Source organism: Bos indicus x Bos taurus, chromosome 13, assembly GCF_003369695.1.
Source record: "Bos indicus x Bos taurus breed Angus x Brahman F1 hybrid chromosome 13, Bos_hybrid_MaternalHap_v2.0, whole genome shotgun sequence".
In the NCBI taxonomy this organism is placed as follows: domain Eukaryota; kingdom Metazoa; phylum Chordata; class Mammalia; order Artiodactyla; family Bovidae; genus Bos; species Bos indicus x Bos taurus.
The window spans coordinates 71,542,340-71,563,692 of record NC_040088.1 but is presented as its reverse complement, the minus strand read 5'-3'; the positions used below and the strand labels follow the sequence as shown (position 1 = coordinate 71,563,692).

The 21,353-nt window shown below is 44.3% G+C and overlaps 1 protein-coding gene across 10 annotated transcripts; it reads left to right on the top strand.

Moving 5' to 3' along the window:
- Positions 1–63: 63 nt before the first annotated feature.
- On the top strand, positions 64–20,174 carry NUDT5 (nudix hydrolase 5). Of its 10 annotated transcripts, XM_027560222.1 has the most exons (11): positions 80–221; positions 6,925–7,107; positions 7,192–7,296; positions 8,696–8,763; positions 12,817–12,866; positions 14,166–14,273; positions 16,068–16,163; positions 16,732–16,833; positions 18,384–18,392; positions 18,525–18,578; positions 19,497–19,928. In XM_027560222.1, exons 3-11 carry the CDS (start codon positions 7,237–7,239, stop codon positions 19,766–19,768), a joined length of 819 nt encoding a protein of 272 aa, XP_027416023.1. In that variant the 5' UTR covers positions 80–221; positions 6,925–7,107; positions 7,192–7,236; the 3' UTR covers positions 19,769–19,928. The 10 variants fall into 10 exon arrangements, with proteins under 10 accessions (XP_027416025.1, XP_027416030.1, XP_027416022.1 ...); XM_027560224.1 differs by lacking the exons at positions 6,925–7,107; positions 19,497–19,928 and adding an exon at positions 19,935–20,174 and having other exon boundaries at positions 64–221; XM_027560229.1 differs by lacking the exons at positions 6,925–7,107; positions 19,497–19,928 and adding an exon at positions 19,935–20,174 and having other exon boundaries at positions 77–225; positions 7,192–8,590.
- The last annotated feature ends 1,179 nt before the right edge of the window (positions 20,175–21,353 follow it).

Here is a 21,353-nt window from a genome sequence, read left to right as displayed (position 1 = left end):
TCTGCCCCGGAAGTAATCTTCTGCGGCGAGGTCACCGGCGGGGGCTGCTACGGGTGCCGCGGGGGGCCGAGCGCGCATCCTCCGTCTCATTTGGCCGCGAGGTGCGGCTGCGACTCCTGCAGTAGAACTGCACCTCCTGAGCCTCGTTTCCTCGGACCCGTGCTTTCTCCTTTCCTCCCCCTTCCTAAAGGAGTCCGCATCCCTTCGCCGCACGCCTGGGAGTAGGTAACTGGGCACGGGCCAATCACATGCAGGGGTTCCTGGCAGGGAGACGGGGGGAGCACACCTGGAGCATGTGGACAGCCGCGCGCTCGACCCGGTTTGCGTCCGCGAGGCGCGGAAACAGGCGGGGAGGGCAAGTTCAGAGGCAAACCAGGGACTGGGGTGGAAAAACTGGGCTCCTAGGAGTCCGGAAAACTGCAAACATCACAGAGAGATGTTAGTTTGAGTGCCGCGGTGGAGGTATCTGCAAAGGGAGTCACGGCCCCCGCTTGGCTCGTGGGGAAGGCTATGAACGAGAGGGAAAGAGCCCCGTCTCTGCGATCCCGGGAGTCAGACTTTGGAAGTTGTACGAAGAGGTAAATTTGGAGGACAGAGGAAAGGAGGGGTGAGGTGAGGTGTCGCTTTTGAGCGTCAAGTTCATTTATTCCATCCTCTTAAACGTAGCAGCTTGCAAAAACACAGCCCGATTGTATCCGTACCCATACCGTGCTGGATTCGTAAGACCGTAAGGAATACTAGTCGAATTTCTAATAAAATTTTTCCTCCTCTTCCTCCCCTATTACCTTATCGTCTGTGTTCTTTTCCTTCCGCAAGTATCAGAAGGCGACCAAAATGTAGAGTACTTTAAAAAGTTCACTTTCTGTTTCTAAAGTGAATGAAAAATACCGAGGTGCTGAGAAACACCTTTTAAATCTAACCTTACTTCTTACGGGCTTCCCTGGTGATTCAGACGGTAAAGACTCTGCCTGCCAATGCAGGAGACTCGGGTTTGATCCCTGGATGGGGAAGATCACCTGGAGAAGGTAATGGTAACCCACTCCAGTATTCTTGCTTGAAGAAATCTGTGGACAGAGGAGCCTGGCAGGCTACAGTCCATGGAATCACGAAGAGTCAGCCTTACTTCTTACAGGCTTCCCTGGTGATTCAGACGGTAAAGACTCTGCCTGCCAATGCAGGAGACTCGGGTTTGATCCCTGGATGGGGAAGATCACCTGGAGAAGGTAATGGTAACCCACTCCAGTATTCTTGCTTGAAGAAATCTGTGGACAGAGGAGCCTGGCAGGCTACAGTCCATGGAATCACGAAGAGTCAGGCGCAACTTTCACCGTAACCTTGCTTCTTAGAGTTACCTACCTTGGCCTTGTTGGCAGGCACCTTTGCCTAAGGGCACACATTTTGGATATCTGCTTAAAATTGCACTTTCTTACTGACCCATCTTTGTTGTTCAGTTGCAAAGTAAGCAAAGTGATGGGGGGGGGAGAGTTATTGACTAATTCTAAATGAAATAGTGAAAAAACATTTCCTTCTCTGAATCCATAACATGACTCGTATTGTAGGTTAGAATTTCCAACTGCCTGCTGGTTTTCTCCACTTGAATATCTTACCAGCATCTCAAACTCAGTGTGTCCAAATTTGAACTTGCGCCACCCCTTTCTCCCAGTCCCCTCTAAGATCCTCTCCTTCTTAGAATTAGCTTTGGCATCCCCAGAAACTGTTTTAAGAAAAACAAAAAGTCTCATCTGCAAGGAATTAATCTGTTTGTTCACTACTGCTCCACTGTAGTCCAAACCTGTGTTCTCTCTTTTCTGGGCTATTACAAGAGGTCCTTCACTGGTCTTACTGCCATATGACTATAACCAATTAACTTTCCCAAGAGTAAGTACAGTCAGTTCACTCTTGCTTAACCAGAACTAAATGTAATGATTGTAAATCACCTGATAAATAATCAAAAATCGTCAAGTAGTATAATTTCAGTAAAATGTTAGTTCCTTCCTGCCCATCCAACCCCTACACCTACTGAAAAATGAAAGAATACTTTCGGTGGCTTTCCTTTACGATCAAAGTAACTACAGGAAGTTTTCATCATGTAAGGATAATCGTTGTCAGCAAAGAAAATCCATCTGAGGTGGATACCAAAATTTTACCATAGATGGTACAAAAGAAGTACTGATCAAAATGTTATCTTCAGGGACTTCCCTGGTGGTTCAGTGGTTAAGACTCCACAGCAGGGGGCACAAGTTGGATCCCTGGTCAGAATCCCTGATTGCCCTGCAATGCAGCGCCACCCCTCTCCCCAATATATATATACACATACATACATACATATAAAAGTACTGATGGTCCCTTGGATGGCAAGGAGATCAACCCTGAATATTCATTGGAAGGACTGATGCTGAAGTTTCAATACTTTGGCCACCTGATACAAAGAGCTGACTCATTAGAAGAGACCCTGATGCTAGGAAAGATTGAAGGCCAAAGGAGAAGAGGGTGGCAAAGGATAAAATGGTTAGATAGCATCACTGACCAGAGAAGGCGATGGCACCCCACTCCAGTACTCTTGCCTGGAAAATCCCATGGAAGGAGGGGCCTGGTGGGCTGCAGTCCATGGGGTCACTAGGAGTCAGACATGACTGAGCAACTTCACTTTATTTTTTCACTTTCATGCATTGGAGAAGGAGATGGCAACCCACTCCAGTGTTCTTGCCTGGAGAATCCCAGGGACAGGAGAGCCTGGTGTCTGCCGTCTATGGGGTCGCACAGAGTCAGACACGACTGAAGTGACTTAGCAGCAGCAGCATCACTGACTCAAAGGTTATGAATCTAAGCAAACTCCAGGAGATAGTGAAGGATGGGGAAGCCATTCTTGTGCTGCAGTCCATGAGGTCACAGAGTCAGGTACAACTTAGTGACCTACAACAACATATATATAATCCTTTAAAAAGCTAAGAATTTTGAAGGTTTATAATTATAACCAAGAATATTAAATGTAACTACATTAATGATATTTTGTTCATTATAAATCAAGTGGTTTTTCTGTATAATTCTGAAAGAACTTAGAATGGAATCTTAGACATACCTAGTAACACACAGTAATTTTTTGCAAAACTTGATCTCCCACTTAATTTCTTTCAAGTTGCCTTATTGATTTCTCTGTCTATAAAACTGCCTGATTGAGTATAGATGGTATTTACAATATTCAGCTATTAGCTAGGGGAGATTAACCAGTGTGTGATTTCTTGCTCTGATTTTTGTTTCACTTTGCAACCTCAGCAAACTGCAGGGACTTGGGTATGGTAATAATTGAATGATGAGGAGCCTGGGTGCATACTCTACAGTCTGGCTTCTGAGAATCTCAGTTTGACTTCTTGAATCTTATTGTTGCTTAACTTGGTAATCCAGCTGTTGTGAAAAGGTGGTCATTTCTCTCTCTCCCAACCCCAAGAGGAGCATGCACAGCAACAGGAGTTTGTGACGTGCCAGTTAGGGTTGTTGACTGGTTTGTTTGTCAGCAAATGTGGGGAAAAGGGTGGGTGTCCAGCCAAATCTGTGTAAGCCCTTGGAAATGTGTTTATAAGTTGACATCATCCCTTACACAAGGGATTGTTTTTGGCTTTCTTTTGGGAGGGAGTGGGGAGGGAAAGGTTGAGAGCCACAGAGCTTGCTGTAAATTTTCAACCCTTCCCCCAGTCAGTATCTCTGCTTTTTGTTCACGTGGATCCTTCCTCTCAGAGTGTTTTCCTGGCCTTCCTAGTCTCTAGATCGTAGCTTAGTATCAAACTGCCTTTTAAAAGTCACCTTTTTTAAAAGTCTTTACTATTTTCCCTGCCTCCTGAGTGGATGTGACTTGTGCCTCCTTTAAAACACCCTGGCATCACATTGTCTTTCTGGCAGGCATTTGCCTTTATGGCTGTTTGTGTGCTCAGGTGTAATGTCCCCTGGGGCAGGAATCGTGGTCACTTTGTACTTGCAATACACTTGAACTTTTGAACTGTCCAGGTTCGCAGAGCTAGTTTGACACTGCTGCCCACCACTGTACAGGAGTTCTAAGAATCCTGTGACATTTTCCCCCAGTTTTTGTGCCCTGGAAAAATCATACATCTGGCACATGATAGAACTTCACCTCTTTAACCAGAGTAGGTGAAAACATATTACGTGAATTAGAACACTCAACATTAGGTGTACTGTGTGCCTAATCGCTCAGTTGTATACCCCGCTCCTTGGGAACCCATGGACTGTAGCCCGCCAGGCTCCTCTGTCCGTGGTACAAGGGAGTTTCTGTGTTTTTTTATGTATAACATACACCTACTGGCAAAATGTAGATGACCTTCAGCTCTAGGTAATGAAGTGGATACAATTTGAATTAAACTTTTAAATCTCTAAATAGCATGGAGTCCCTTAGGAAAGCTCTCTGGCTGTGTGATGGAGCCTGAGGTGCAGCCAAGCCTAGAACGCTGACTGGTTTCTGCAAATCTATGTTTGTGGTGACCAGCCCCACACTGCACCATTCAGCTTCTGGCCCTGACTGAAAGGGTGCTGAGAGTAATACTCTTTTTTTGTTTCAGTAATATTTTTGAGGTGGTTTCACAATCATGGACATTTTGGGAATAGAGCAGTATAGAGTATTTTTCTGAAACCACTCTTAAATCCCATTTTTGTTTTTAACACAGTCAATAGATTGCCACAGCTGTTTCCCCTTGGGGCTGATTGCATTCCAGGTAATTACCCAGCCCTATTAGCCACTTTTTACTTTCTTTTTTTGTAATTTATGTCAGGAGCTTGTTTTTTGTTTTTCTAGACCTCTCACATTCTAGCTTAAACATTTAAAAATACAATCTGTTTGAAACAACTGCTTCTAGCTTAGCATTTGCCGATCAAGGGTCGATTTTTGATTGCTCCTGGGACTATTTTGTGCTTGAATCTAGCTAACTTGGTTAGATGAGTAGTAGACGAGAATAGGGCTTTTTTAGTTTTTCAGCTCATCAACAGTCTCTGAAGATCTGAGGGCAGTGGAAAGAGAAACGTAAGGGGCCTCAGCAGATTACGCAAATACCTTAAAGTTCCATGAAAATTTGAAGGAACCAGATGCCCTTTTGCCCCTAAAGATACTCACGTGGGGGTCAGGGGAGGACCTCTGTGCTTTTCTAAATTATGTGTTACTGACCATTTTGTCCGCTGGAGATCCAGATTAAGAATCTTTTCATAGAGAAAATTAGTTTGTCTGGCTCTTCCTGTGTGCCCTTCTGGTGGTGCTTGTACCTCTGAGGACTACAGTTCTCTACTTTTAAGAAGCTTGGGTCAGAGTCACTTTAAAAGGAGGTAAACGTTTTGACTTAATCCAAATGTTTTATACCATTCGAGACAGACTCTGTTGTGCACTGAATGGAGTTTCTTGGTTGCCTGAGAGTCACTTTCTCTTAAGTGTCAGAACTGAAAGAGGGGGGAAGTTCTCCTTCTCTGATATATGTGTTGTAAATAGAAGGGAATGGAAATCGAGGAGATAAAAATCTCGGTGGATAGAGTTCTCTCCTCGGGGTGTGGAGCACTCAAGTGCAGACAAGTAGTAACTGACTAGTGGCACATTTCCATCCAAGGCAGCCTGCCACTTTAATTGTGTATAATAATGTGAACTGTTTGTCTGATTAAACGTTCACCTAATAATTACCATCTGGGTTACTTTCAAAGAAACAGCTGCCTGTTTTCTTTTGCTGTATTCATAGAATTAATATGCTGACTGACGGTCTCTAAATATCTCAACATGCATGTAGCTTACTACTTTGTTACTGAGACGGAGATCAGTTCAGGAAGTCCAGCAGCTAAGTATTATTTCCTGAAAGAGAGAACAGAGAAAACAGAGGGGAGGAGATGATCAGTGAAGTACTCAGTTAACGAAGCACAGAATGGGGAAGTTCCTGGTGGCCCAGTGGTTAAGGCTCCATGCTCCCAATGTAGGCGGCCCAAGGCAATGGCACCCCACTCCAGTACTCTTGCCTGGAAAATCCCATGGATGGAGGAGCCTGGTAGGCCACAGTCCATGGGGTTGCAAAGAGTTGGACACGACTCTGTGACTTCACTTTCACTTTTCACTTTCATGCATTGGAGAAGGAAATGGCAACCCACTCCAGTGTCCTTGCCTGGAGAATCCCAGGGACGGGGGAGCCTGGTGGGCTGCCGTCTATGGGGTCGCACAGAGTCGGACACGACTGAAGTGACGTAGCAGCAGCAGCAGCAGGTTCCATCCCTGGTTAGGGAACTAGATCCCACATGCCACAACTAAGGCCAGCGAAGTCAAATAAATGAATATTGAAAAATAAAAGGAAGCACAGAGTGAAGTTTCCAGGTTGAAAGGACCCACTGGAATCCACTGAAGTGACATCAGCATCGTCGGATGTCAACAACTGTGGGTTCCAGAGGAGGAACACGGGGTCACATCGAAGAGGATCCAGGATCAGTGACGCCAGATTTCTCAGCAGCTAGCTTCTCAGAAGCAAGACACTGAGCAGGGTCTCAAAAATGATTTTCAGCCCGTAATTGTATCTGCAGCCAGGTTATCAATCAACTTTGGGGGTAGAAAAAAGATTTTCAGACATTCAGGATACAAAAACTGAGGGAATGCGAGCGAGAGACAACGGAAGTCATGGCCCACAGCCACCTGGATGGGGCTCTCTGCTGACAGATTATGCTTCTGGTTAACTCCTTATGTGCAGCTGTGACTTTGATGCATGTGGAAACTTTGGATGGGCCACTGAACTGTGCAGTTTTTTATTAAAATGGTATATACATTTAACACAGAGATAAATGGGAAAGAGAAGCAGCCAGCCCGTACAATACAAAGTTTCACTGTAAAGGGTTGATAAGGGATGGCAGTTGAGGGGCGGGCATGGGGCATGATGTACAATCTTTGTTCTGTTTCTCCTTGGAAAGTGTTTCTGAAGACCTCAGGCACGGAGGCTGTGGGCTGGTCTCACTGGGCCGCTTTCTGTTCTTTCTGGCTGTTCCCGAGGCCTTGCGTTTCTGTTCCGTCTCCACCTCAGGGCAGCTGGCCGCGCTCCTCCACCTTCAGCAGAGCAACGCAGCTTTGATGACTCCGGATTTTCCCCCATTTAAGTAAATACTTTGACCAGTGACCTGTGGACAAATGTGTAATTCAGAAAAATTAATGTAGCCTAAACCAGTCTCATTCTCTTATAGCGTGAAGTTCTTGCCTGTGGACTGTAAAGCTCAACTAGTTTGAAAATGGAACAAGAAACAGCAGGTTCTTCTCGAAATACCGAACAGTCTATTATCTCAGAGGAGGTATACATTGTCTTTTTACTTCCCTTCCCCTTTGCCACATAAAGCTGAGTTTAAAAGAAATTTGCAGTTTCAGATGATTGTTTTTAATTCTTTAAGGTAGTTTTTAAACCTATTTCCTGCTCCTTTTAAGGACTTAGGAACACTTTGCTCTTATGTGGTAGCAGTGGTGTCTCTTCATTTTATGTATTAGTGAAATTGAGGCTGTTTTTAAAGTGGGTTTCAACTGTTGATTTTTAAAACTCTCAATCCTTACTTACCTTTTTAAATTTAGTTTTTATTGAAGTATAGTTGATTTATAGTGTTGGGTGAATTTCTGCTGTATGGCAGAGTGATTCAGTTAAATATATATATGTACACACACATCTTTTTCATATTTTTTCACATGGTTTATCCCAGGATGTTGAATATAGTTCCCTGTGCTGTACAGTAGGACCTTGTTGATTGAGTTTTCATTGAAAGCTTCCCTGGATAGAAGAATAAATCATAGATGAATTTTAAGGCTTAGACATTTTGTCCTCAATATCACATATTGGTTAGCTATTTGTGGTCTCAATATGCATGCTTAAGGACAAGAAAAACCTAAGTTGTTAGTTGTGGTCTAAATTCCACAACGAACGTATTGAATATGTCTTGCATATTATTTAGTTTACCTTTTAAAAAGTTTCTTCCTGCAGGAACCATTGCAGAGGACAAATTTTAAATCCTTCATCTTTGAAACTCTGAGCCTGACACCTTTCTGGAATTCTTTTCGATTTAAAAATATTTCTGTGTTGTCTCTGAACAGATCTGCTGAATAAGTATTAGGTTGCCGCTGGCGACAAGTAAAAGAATACTTAGAAAAAGGCCAGTTGCTGCTTTATGTCCACAGGGAACCTTTGCACTCACTCAGTATAGTCTGTAGGTAAGGCAGTCCTGGCCACCTAACCTCCTCGGCATCTAAGTGGAATGATGCTGGGTACCCTTCAGGCTGAGTGGTAAACCCATGTCACTGTGGGGGATGTGCTCCATTGGCCATGGTGTCCCTGGAGTCGGCTTTGCTGTGTAGTCGTTGGCAGTCAAATGCCACTGAGTTTCACACCCTGAAACACACCTGTGTGACTGGCCCCAGGTTGGAGGAGAGAAGGTTAGGAGCATCCCAGAAACCCCTTCCTGCTCAGACCTCCCCCCACCCCAGAATTCGTGAGTTCTCTTTTCAGTTCTCAGTCCTACCTCCAGAATTCCACAGAACAGCGGGTCCACATCAGAAAAACAGCTTTTACTACTTTGAATTGAAAACTTGGACACAGATTTTGAGGTGGGAAACATCATCATTGAGAGCCACAAAAAATTTGAAAGAATAAAAAAATTAAAAATAGCTCAGTTTGAAAGTTTCCCAACTTACTGTCTGATTTCCTTTTAGTTGATTGCAGAAGGAAAATGGGTCAAACTTGAAAAAACAACTTACAGAGATCCTACTGGTAAAACAAGGTAAACTAATTTTTTTCTTTTTGTAAAATGCTCAGGATTTGGGTTCTTGGGGTCTCTATTTAGTGTTTGGCATAAAAGTTGATCTTTGCCTCACTGTAAGCTCTGTCTTAAAGAATCTAGTTGAGCTGTTTTAATACCATTCTCAAGTAAATTAGGGTGAACCTAAAACTTTTGGGCCAAGCCTAATTTCAGCTGATAAAGCAGCAGAATAATAACAATACAGGTTTTTTCCTTCTCTTAAACCAGTTTTTTCATCTCTGAATTAGAATGTAAGAGAAAACACTGCTGGGTTTGGGATAAAATGTGCAGGCTTATACTTGTTCATGGAAAGGTAAGTTGAGAGGGGAAAGTTTTATAAAGCAAATACCAATTGCCATAAAGAAATGTGGGAGTGGGGAGGGAGTTCCTGGAGTCTGGCCCCTGCAGTGTCTTGATACTGTGCTAAGAAAATTATTTGCAGTCAGATCTGTGCATGAAAAACTTTCCATCATAATTATTTTAAAGGACAAATTGAACATCTTAAAAATAACATCTAAACATCTTAAAAAGAGAAAACAATTATTATAGTGTATTTACTTGGTAAAAAACTGTACAGCCATCTCCAGGGCAGATCATGAAGACAACCTGGTAGTATGAGAAAAGTTCATAAGCTGATAAGAAAATAGGAAATTGGATATATGCTTTTTTTTTTAATGCTTTTTAAACTCTGCCAAATAATGTGCAAGAAAAGGCTAGAAGGAAAACTGTAGCAAAATATTAATAGCAGCTATGTGACTAGTCTTTTTTCCAACTTTCCTATTCAGCATTTTTTAAAATATCTATCACTATTTTTAATAACAGGAAAGATGTATTAAAATAAACATTTACTTAGTGAAATAGAAAAAGGAGAATGAGAAAGTAGGAAAACTTTGCTAAATTTAGTATCCAGGTTATATGATATAAATTCATTAATATAAAAACTGTTTTCTACGTGATCAAATAAAAATACCAAATAAAAATACAGAGTTTCTTCATAAGGTAATAAATACATCTCTCATCAGTGTTAAAGTACGTGGACTTGCCGGTGATTTTAACAACTTTTAACTCTATGTACTAAAGTGGCAAAAAATAGTAACAAGGTCCAGTGTTGGAGAGCTGTGGGGAACATTAAGATGTCCGTAGCACGGTCCAACCCAAGGTGAGAAAGCTGATCGCAGCTCACCCCATCCACAGAGCAGTGAGCCGGCTGTGCAGGACTAGGCCAGAGATGCCAGGAGGTCCGGGCCTCGGTGACATGACAGGTGCATTTACACTTGTGAAAACGCAACCAGAGCTCAGAGCCCAGCCTACCTGGATCAGTTTGGTTCTCTTTCTTGTTGAATTAAGCTTATGACACAAAATAGAGCCCTTGACACCAGCCAGTGTGAAGGGTACGTGTTGATTGTCACCCCCCAGCTCTGCACCTGCTCCCCATCCTCACTTCATCAGGGATGTGCCTTGGAATCACGTGGGACATGTTTCCAAGTACTCACAATTCGGTCTCAACTTCCGGAGACTCCTCCGGCAGAGGGGAGTGGGCTCTGGGGTCTCCAAACTCCACACCGTGAGCCTATTGACAACACATTCCTCCCCATCCTTCCATACACAGGACTCCCTGTGGCCTCCAGAAGCTCTCGTTTGAGACATTAACATCTCATACCTGGTTGTCAGGCTTCAGAGCGCTTAAAGCAGACTACGATTTATACATTTATAAAATACTACATGTACAAAATAAAACTGCAGCTAGAGAATTCTTTGTCCCTCTCTCATTCATGGACGAGGGTATGGAATTGATCTGGGGAGAGATGTTGATCTTATGCCTCTTAATCAGCATTCAGGACAGAGCTGAGCTCACTCTCTGGTGCCCTGTCTACCTCTTGGAGTTGGTTGCCTAGAGGGAAGACAGTGAAACAGGCTTTCCTATAACAAATATTAAAAACAGTAACTCAACTGGAGGGCTTCCCAGGTGCTCTGGTAAAGAATCTGCCTGCCAATGCAGGAGACGTGGGTTTGATTCCAGGGTCAAGAAGATCCCCCAGAGAAGGAAACAGCAATCGACTCCAGTGTTCTTGTCTGGAGAATCCCATGGACAGAGGAGCCTAGCAGGCTACAGTCCATGGGGTTGCAAAAGAGTTGGGTACAACCTAGTGACTAAACAGGTCAACCAGAATCAGAATTCTAAAGCTACCAGAGACTGTTAAGACAACGTACTCTCAGTTCCCTGGTTTTACAGGTGAGAAAACAGTCACCAGGAGGTCGCGACTGTAGGGTCACCTAGTGACTAAGTGGAGACGCGGAGTTTCTGACTCAATTAGGTGGACAGCTCTCCTCTCTGAGTCCCTCTGAGATGATTGGAGCTCTCAGGGAGATTCTTGTTCTGCTGCTAAGTCGCTTCAGTCGTGTCTGACTCTGTGTGACCCCATAGACGGCAGCCCACCAGGCTCCCCTCTCCCAGGGATTCTCCAGGCAAGAACACTGGAGTGGGTTGCCATTTCCTTCTCCAATACATAAAAGTGAAAAGTGAAAGTGAAGTCGCTCAGTCATGTCCAACTCTTCGCAACCCCATGAACTGCAGCCTACCAGGCTCCTCTGTCCATGGGATTTTCCAGGCAAGAGTACTGGAGTGTAGTGTCATCGCCTTCTCCGTTCTTGTTCTAGGATTTCTAATAAATATCTATTTTGTGGCTCCATTCTGCTCATTTACTTCCTCTTACCCACTATAATGATGCTCCTTTCTCTGCTTCCCTTGTTCCTAGTGTGTTTGGGATGGGACCTTCAGTGCTTCTCCCAGCTATCTTCTTCAGTCTTTAGGACTAACCCTAAGAGACCGCAGAGAGGACTGGGCCAACAGGTGTTCCGTCACTTATGATCTGTATCACTGACTGATCAGAATGGCTTGTTGGTTGGCTTCTTGCTACTAACGGGAATGTTGGCAGCTGTGAGTTGTCATGGTGGTCCTATTGATTGTCACATGTTCATTTTGACATATTTGCCCTTTAGAACTTGGGTACAATACTAAAAGATCTAGTTTACAGAAAGTTGTTTTTTTTTTTAAACTGGATTAAATATCTGACATTTTTTCATAGAAACGTGGCAAGGTCCAAGCCTTAAGGACAACTGGCTAAAGGGTATGAGGGTTACTCTGAGGAGCAGCTCTTATACTCACTCTCACTGTAGGGAGACCGACATCAGATGTGGACACCTTTCTCTCCCTGGGCCCACTTGGATGTCTTCCTCCTTTTAAATCCAGAATTGTTTGCTTCCTTACCCTCATCTCTAACCACTGCTTTTCTCTATTGAAGGCTTAAGAATGAGGAAGAAATTCCCCAACCCCCTTTAAACAGCAGGATTGTGCCAGTAACAGGGTTGTCAGTACCAGGTTCCCTGAGACAAATAGCTGGTCAGGAATAAGGCCCTAAGAGGGGACCAGGAACCCCTCACCCCACTTGTTCTTCTGGGGAACGTTTTCCTCTTAGATGGTATCTCACAAATGCAAAGCAGAGCACTTACCTAAGAGGATTAATTCCTCAGTTAGTAAATAGTAAATTTCTTAAATTGACTGTTCAGGGTCACTGGTGTTAAAATCTCCCCTGTACACAACTGTCTCAGTGGTTCACATGGCGCAGTGTCCTTTGGAATTTGCACAGGGGCGGGGTTTGCACTGACTGCTTTGTGGCCTTCAAAGCTTGATCATCAGCTGTGCTACTCACCGCAGATCCATGATCCAAACTGAGGTGTTTCAGGTAAATGACTTGCGAGCTAATTGGAAAGCAGCTCAAGTGAAGAGCAGGCTCTCCATTCAGAGGCAGAGGGTTAGATGTAGTCAGCAGTGGATTTCCTTGGTAATTTTTGAAGCTGTGGGAAAGCAGTTGGCTCTTTTTTCAATACAGCTCTTTACTGCGTGGTGTTCTTGGCCATTATCCTCAGCACATGTGCATGCTTTGAACTTGTAAGGTGCTGGTTACACACACAAAACATAAGAACAGTCTCCTCTTCGACACTAATGCTTTCGACTTTTCTTGTCTGCCTAAACAGGACATGGGAGACCGTGAAGCGGACAACCAGGAAAGGCCAGTCGGCTGACGGTATGAGTGCAGACCTGTTAGAACTCTCCCAAAGCAAGTCCCCACACATGAGTGTGGGAGCTGGGGGTAGGACGGTTTCTTACTATAACCAGGACTTCAGAGCAGGGTTGTCTTCACATGTGATCTTTCATCCTTAACTCTGGTTTTCTGTTTGCAACACTGTGTAACTAAATCCAGCTTTCTTTATAAGTAACTTCTGGTTCCTGTTACATAGGCTCAGAACAGTGTTTCTGAAGGGAAGATGTAATCCCATTCAGAGCCAAACATAAGTCAGTGTAATTTGAAGCTACACACTGTGTCTAGACGTGTTACGACTTCTAGAAATCCCCTTGTGTTCTGGACAGAGCATCTGGGTGAGAGCCTTTAGTCTGGAAATCTTACTTGGCACTACTACGTGCTTTATAGTAGTGACCACTTGCTTTGAGGAAATGAGGCAATGAATTAGGACAAGACTATTCGTTCAGTCCACCTTCCCTTCCAGGCATGAATGCTTTGGCTACAAATATCCCAGAAACAGTCCTGAAAACCACCTCTGGTCTAGGGGAAGTTGGGCAATAGGTCTTTCTCGTTTTCCCCTTTTATTTTTCCACTTTGTTCTGGGTTCTGGTTTTCCTAGAAGCAGACAGAGTAGCTGCTGCAGCTGCTGTGTTTTCATGCTGGGGAAGTGAGAGGAGCTGAGTGGTCCTCCTGAACAGTTGTGTTTTCCAGAATCCAGTGGCCTTTGGGTTTGGTTTGGTGTGAAGGCCAAATAACTTGGGAGAAAAGGCCTTTCTTTTATCCTAAAACAATAAAGCTCAGTGTAGCTAGCATATACTATGAACAATGGAACTTACTCTCTATTGGTGAAAGGAAATCTTAAGAGCACAGATCAGCGTAACTTCAGTGGCCGCCTGGCTGCAGCTGAGTGAGAAATGGTCTCCACAGAGGTTCATGGAGACTGAAATTTTGACTTGGACCCTTGGCTAAATGTTTACTTCTAGTTGTGATATTATTTTAAAGAAATCGTGACAATAAAAATCTTTTATTTTATAAAATAAAGGTTTATTTTCTAAAAAAGAAAATTAAACAACATGGAAGTGTCATTATTTTTTCCTTGTTTTTCTTAATGAGAATAACTTCCAAAGTTAACTGCCAGTTTTATAGCTTAAATTAACTTCCTATTACTAATGGCAAATACAAGAAAGACTTTAGCTGCAGTGTTTCTTAAAGATGGGCTTTCAGTTAGACTGCTCTAGACAAAAATCACTGGTGTTGCTGACCTTCCACTGGGGTTTCCCTGGTTTTATTTCCTGCTGGCAGGTGTGGCAATCATCCCTGTGTTGCAGAGAACCCTTCACTACGAATGCATCATTCTGGTGAAGCAGTTCCGACCCCCAATGGGGGGCTACTGCCTAGAATTCCCCGCGGGTGAGTAACAACACTGGGTGGAGAATCGCCCCTGGGGGACAGTGGGACTAAGCCCAGGCAGAGCCTGAGGACAGTGGTGGTTAAATATTTAACAGCTTTTCATCTGTCCATGTGGTTTCAAGTAAAAACCACTCGTGCACTGAAGTACTTCCAGGCCACACCCCAGTGATCCGCAAATCCATAGAGGTGTCACAGCTCACTTTTCCAGGCCACCTGCCCTCCTCTTAGCAACATTCTTTCTCATTCTTTCTAGCCTCTTTTGAGTCATTGCTTTTCCTTAATTTGTCAGAAGTATTTCATTTTCCATCACTCGCAATCTGCCTCTGGCAAATTTACGCAGTAACTACGCCCAGCTCTTTAAAAACTGAATGGAAAAGATACCATGATCCTCCCATACCTAAGCAGGCCAAGGAAATTGTCTTAATTTCAACTTGAATATTTTTTCAGTTGTTACAGAAGGTATCTAAAATTGAATGCACTACATATTGTAGGACTTCATTGGGTTGTTTCCGTCTGAAGAGATGAGGTCTCATTTCTTGTTAGTGGTGAAGTTCTATATTTTCAGTGCATCTCATAACACATTAAGTAACAGGTTTATTTTCTTTCTCATTTCCTTGCCATTTCACTGAAGAAATAACTTTAAAAGTAATTGAGGGACTTTCCCTGGTGGTCCACTGGTTAAGAATCCACCTGCCAGTGCAGGGAACAGGGGTTTAAGCCCTGGTCCAGGAAGATCCCACGTGCTGTGGAGCAGCTAAACCCACGCACCACCTCTTCTAAAGTCTGTGCGCTCTAGAGCCCGGGAGCTGGCAACAAGAGAAGCCACTGCAATGAGAAGCCCTCGCCTGCAACTAGCTGCTACTGCTGCTACTAAGTCGCTTCAGTCGTGTCCTACTCTGTGCCACCCCATAGACGGTAGCCACCAGGCTCCCCCGTCCCTGGGATTCTCCAGGCAAGAACACTGGAGTGGGTTGCCATTTCCTTCTCCAGTGCATGAAAGTGAGAAGTGAAAGTGAAGTCGCTCAGTCATGTCTGACTCTAGCCACCCCATGGACTGCAGCCCACCAGGCTCCTCCATCCATGGGATTTTCCAGGCAAGAGTACTGGAGTGGGATGCCATTAGCCCCCAATTGCTGCAAATAGAGAAAGCCCACGTGCTGCCATGCAGACCCAGTGTATCCAAAAATAGAACCGATAAGCCATTTTAGTTAAAAGTAATTGACTAACCCATGTTCACTTTTTCTTAGCATTTTTAGAATTCCTTTCAGAAAAAAGGACTTGCTATGCTGCTGTCCCCCTCCCAGTGAACTAGCGCTACCTGCATCCTCCCCCACCCCCAACCCCACGCCAACCCGCGCGGCCTTTGCTTCCCGCCTTTCCCATCTTCTCCTGCCCAGGAGTCATTAGCAACTGGTGATTCCCTACAGGGCCTCCACGTGGCTCTGAGGGAGGAAAGCAAGATGGGTAACATTGTCCCCATGTCTGCGCCGTGGTCACGTGACTCGTCCAGAACCCTGCCGGCCCGCACCCAAATGAATCCGCCGGTGCAGGAGGTCGTGCTGTACCGTAGCGTTGACGCTGAGGTGCTCACAGAAGCATCTAGGGCTAAACACGAGAAGCAGAACCTACTAAATATGCCCAGAGTGGTGTTCTGCCTTTAGTTTTTCTATAATGGATCAGAACCTGAGGCAGTTTTATCTGCACGCCCACTTTTCCCAGACCTATTGGTTCTTGGCACGTGGCTCAGCAGCAGGGGGTTCCCTGTCCCGCCTCTCACGTGCCTGGGACTTGCAGGTCTCATCGATGACAACGAAAGCCCGGAAGCAGCTGCTCTTCGAGAGCTCGAGGAGGAAACCGGCTACAAGGGCGACGTTGCTGAATGCTCTCCAGGTTCGTGCTGCTGCCACAAAACCAACCCAATGGTCGATTGTTCTGGATGTGAAAGGATTGAGTCTTTGGCTGTTCTTTATGTTGGGAATTTAGATGGCTTCTATTTGGCTAATTCCCTGAAGACAAAGCCTAGATGAAGGCTAGTCATCTGTAAGTGAATCGCGTCCCCCCTCCCCACCAGGAGAGCACAGCTGAAAAAAAAGTGACCAGAAATTGGAGAAAAATTAGGGTGCCTTTCAGGGTTTCCACATTCTAAGCTTTATTACCTATCTCACCTACATGCCACACTTGTTAGTAGAGGACTTTATTGATGTGGTGAAAGGATTTTACCTCTAACCCCTCAGACTTAGCAAACTTCCCTCAAGAACTCGGGGGGAAATGAGTAGTGATTACACGTGTGCTTTGCAGCCTTGCAGCAGCGTATGTACTAAGCAAATAGGAGAAACTAGTTCTCTTGTGTGACTTCCATGTTAACGAGTCGCAAGCTGACTCTTCCTCCAGAGACAGTTCAGTGATGAATGACATCTCACTAGTGCCGGGAAAGATGACCTGCTGCCTCTCTCCCCAGCTGTATGCATGGATCCAGGCTTGTCAAACTGTACCGCACACATCGTGACCGTCACTATCAATGGAGATGACGCTGAAAATGTAAGGCCTAAGCCAAAGCCAGGTACGTGTGGACTGGCTGCGTTGACAGTGGTTGTGCTGCACTGAGTATCTTTTAACATGCTACTAGTTTGACTTTTATTAACAGAATAATGGTCTTTTCACAGATGCTTCATCAGTACACTTGGCTATTTTTCTCATCTTGTGTATTTAGCACTTTTCTCACAGCACATTCTTGATTTTTATGCTTTATATAAAATGTTAAATTATGTATTTCATGTTTTCTGTATGGGGTTTATTCCCACTTAAGAGCTATGGACCTTAAATAGTAAACAGTGAACATTTTCAGAATCACTCTGATTTCTGTCTCCCATCTATTGCAAGACTGGCAGGAATGCTGTGGCACAGCACCACATTAACTATTCCTTGAGTTCCATGTTTAGTGACGCTTTGGGGAAATTCTTTGCCCTGTGTTTCTCAGCAGGCTTGGATTCAGAGGCCATAATGCCTGTCATTTCCACGTGCTCTCCCAACCCCGTGGAGGGTGGTGGCGACACAGACATCACCATACTTCATGTGTCAGAGTGGAGGTCTTCCACTTCCCAGCCCTTTCAGTTCCACAATGTTGCCAGTTTCCCATCGCAGCTGATTTTAAGTGCTCGATTTTCAAACCAGCGGATGTAACATGCTGAGGAAGAGTTTGGCAGTTCCTCAGAGTTACACATGGAATTAGCCTGTGACCCAGCAATTCCACCCCTAGGTGAATCCCTGGAAGAATCAAAAGCAGGGGCTCCAATAGATACGTGATTCAGCATCACTCACAATACCCAAAAGGTGGAAACAACCCGAGTGTCCATTAACAGAGGGGTATACAAAATGTGGCCCATTCTAACAGTGGAATATTATTCAGCCATAAAGCAGTGAAGCAGGCTGATACATGAAGCTTGAAAGCACTGTGCTCAGTGAGATTAAGCTGGACACAGGAGGGCAAATATTGTGTGATCCCACTGTGTGATTAGCACGTGTGGTACCTTAATAATATTATCACACAATATTTGCCTTATTGGCAAATACATGTGTGATACCGTAATAATATCACACAATATTTCCCTTATTGGCAAATATTGTGTGATACCTGTATATTATGATACCTACCTGTTTCATAGAGACAGAAGGTGGAATCAAGGTCACCGAGGAGTGGGGGATGGGGAATTCTTATTCAGTGGGCACCACCTTTCTTTTCTGGATGATGAAAATGTTCTCATGATTGCACAGCAATGTGAATGTGTTCAATGCCACTGAATTAGTACCTTCAGAAATGGTCAAATTGGTAAGTTTTATGTTATATATATTTTAACAGTTTAAGAATACATATACAAATGTGTATATATATCTCACAGAATATGCTTTAAACTTGGCTATGAAAACATTTGATTTGGAGAAGAATAACATTGTACTGTTGGGATTTTTTTTTCCTTTAACCATGTTTATAAATGAAATTAGTAGAGACCCAGGTTTCTGTTAAACGCTTGTAGCCTTGTCACATCTTGCACAAAAGCCATGTGGTTTGGCACTCTGGGCCTTGCTGAGATGTCCTCTTCTGTGTGTTTTCAGGGGATGGAGGTACGTCGTCCCACCCCGGGGGCTGACCTTGTGCACCGCGTGTTGCGGCGGGAGTGGCTGAGGCATCGTGAGTTGCTCTAGTGGGCTCACCTGGTGTCTGGCTCTGTTTTCACTTGTACTTTGTTTGTTTAGAATTTGTGGAAGTAATTTCCTTACCAAAGAATGACCTGCTGAATAGACTTGAGGGTAAGCACTCTTGATTATCACCTGACTTTCTCTGTTTTTCCCACCCCTAACCCCAACAAATGGGGTACTAAACATAACTATTTCCTTGTTCTTCCTCATTAAATACCTAGAAACTGTTCTAAAAATACCTAGAAACTGTTATAAAACTGCAAGTGATCTATGATGTCTCCTTTCCGGGTGGCAGAGCATTTGAAAATAGAAAAACATTCCATGTCAAGTCAAAGTCATGGCCACCGTCACTGGCAGCACAGCTCTGAGGCCCACAGGTCAGACTGGGTTGAGGCTCAGCTGACTGTGTATTAGTTACAACTTGGAACAAGTCCCTTAGCTTTTCTCATTAAATGAGAACAGTAAGACAGCCCCTGCCTCTGAGAAGGCAGGAGTAAAACTAAACAGGATAATGCTGCCACACAGATGCTGGAAGGTTATGTTCTGTTTTCTTTTTTTATATTAGCTAATATCCCTTAAAAAAATTCCTTCCTTCTTCTTTCCAGCTAACTTCCCTTCCAGCCTTGTGGGGGCGGAATATTGAGGATGGTGGAGAGGAATCTGTAGATATAGAAGTGGGAGGGGCAAAGAAAGCCCCTTTACTAGCCAGCTTTACTAGCATCACAATATAGTTATCATTACTTATTCATATTCAGCAAGTTACTTTTGGGAAGTGGGCAAGAAGGCCTTTGGCGCTCAGTTTGCTATGAGGATAGTTTTCAGAGTTCCCCCACCCCCAGCCCACCCCCAGCTGGCACAGATGAACAAGACGGAACCCTGTCTTTGAGGGTCAGACTGTCTCTGAGCTTGTTCCTGAGCAAGTGGCTGGGAAACAAGGGGCAGATTGCCATCTGAGTAAAACAGAAGTCCTCACGAAAGCCCCTTGAGGTCTGACTCTGAGACCTCACTCCAGTCCCTCTGAATGCACAGCTTCACCTCCACGTGGAACACGTGTGTCCCTGACAGTGGAGAGAACGCGTGAGTCATCATCGCTGGGTGGTTTAGAGCGGCAGAACCCTGCAGTGAGCCATCCACGAGGTGATGGATGGATCTGTGAACTTAAAAGCTTCACTGTTTTCACATTAAAATCATCACCTGGCTTTTGTGCTCTTCTGTCTTCTTTTTCTTGTTCCAACTTTTCCTTGTTCTTGTCTCATGCTGGAGACATAATCCTGCTCTTACATCCTGCATTCTTCCACTAGAGTAAGATCCCTGAAGGCAGAAAGTGTCTTGCTCATCCCCGTTACCACAGCACCTAGCACAGGAACGGCACACAGTGGCTGCTCAGTGAACGCTGGCTGACTGGGAAGGGGTGTTATTATCCGTTTTCGACTTGGTTATCTGACTTATGCTCTTCACCTCCTCCAGCCCTGATAGCTGAAGAACATCTGATGGTGGACGCCAGAGTCTATTCCTACGCTCTGGCATTGAAACACGCAAACACGAAGCCGTTTGAGGTGCCCTTCCTGAAGTTTTAAGGACGAAGGACAGTAGCCGTCCTTTTGTAAACAGGACACCAGGCCTCCTTCACTGAGACTTCATAATCAGCTTAGTTGTAATGGAGATTTGAAATTAGCTTTTTCTTAAAATAAAACAACACAGAATGCATGTGGTGGTATGGAATTGTAATTACAGGTAAGCTGTAGCCATCATTTAAATGCTAGACTCCAGCTCATATTAACAGAGAACACAAAATGCTGGTATGTTAAATCCAGCTGTTAAAAAAAAAAGAAGCTCAGGTATTACTTTTCTAATCTAATCCAGGAGATACATAGGAAAATAGTCCTGAATTCCAAATTAGGTCATTTCTTCCCAGTCCACACTAAAAACTATGTATGCAAATAACCATTTAAGGTGTCAGGTTTTTTTTTTTTTAAAGCCACATCTGTATAAGGACTTTCTTATACTCTCCTGACTGAGTTATCTACTATATGGAATTAATCCACATAGCAGAGGAGATTAAAATAGGAATAACATTTGTGATAAGCAGATGTTTCCACTTAGCTGTCTGTACAGCCACCTACCTGCTGGAGGTTGACCAGCTCTTATATAATGAAAAATGGTTGATTTATTAATGAAAATACAGGGCTCTACTCAAAAGCATGTGTATATACTTTAGAACCTCATTTCTTATCCTCACCTCAAAAAGTAGTTTCTAAAAACCGTATCCCTAGTTATCAAGATTTACATGATTTGGGGCACTGTCTTGGTGGCTCAGATGGTAAAGAATCTGCCTGCAACGCAGGAGACCCAGGTTCAATCCCTGGGTTGGGAAAATCCCCTGGAGAAGGAAATGGCACCCCACCCCAGTACTCTTGCCTGGAGAATCCCATGGACAGAGGAGCCTGGTGGGCTGCAGTCCATGGGGTCACAAAGACTCGGACCTGACTGAGTGACTTTGTTTCTTTCACTTGGTGTTGAACCATGAGTGTAGCCAGCATGGCTAGCAAGTATGTGTGTTCTTTAAAGGAAAATACGGGGGACTGTCTCTGGCTCGCGTCCCGCCACCCCCCATCCTCAAAGTCCACCAGTGTCTCTGGCCATCTTCTTACCTCTCGAGCTTGGCTCCTGTGTGGCCTCCAGCGGCTCCAGCATCACTGCCTGTTAGGTGCACAATTCTCTGGGTGGTTCTCATTAGCTACCCCTGAATCTTATTTCCAGCCCTGGACCCAGAGGTCAGCCAGGCCCCTCATAACCATATAAAATCAGGGGCCTAATGACAAAAATGCCAGAATACAGTTTGTCTACAGGTTCACTGTCTTACCTAGAGGTATTTTTATGAGCAAA

Bases quoted from the DNA above. Each gene is read 5' to 3' on its own strand.
- NUDT5 (XM_027560221.1), top strand. From the start codon at position 7,237: ATGGAACAAGAAACAGCAGGTTCTTCTCGAAATACCGAACAGTCTATT. The intron at 7,297-8,695 runs GTATACATTGTC...ATTTCCTTTTAG, and splicing joins AGTCTATTATCTCAGAGGAG to TTGATTGCAGAAGGAAAATG. The intron at 14,274-16,067 runs GTGAGTAACAAC...TGGGACTTGCAG, and splicing joins CTGCCTAGAATTCCCCGCGG to GTCTCATCGATGACAACGAA.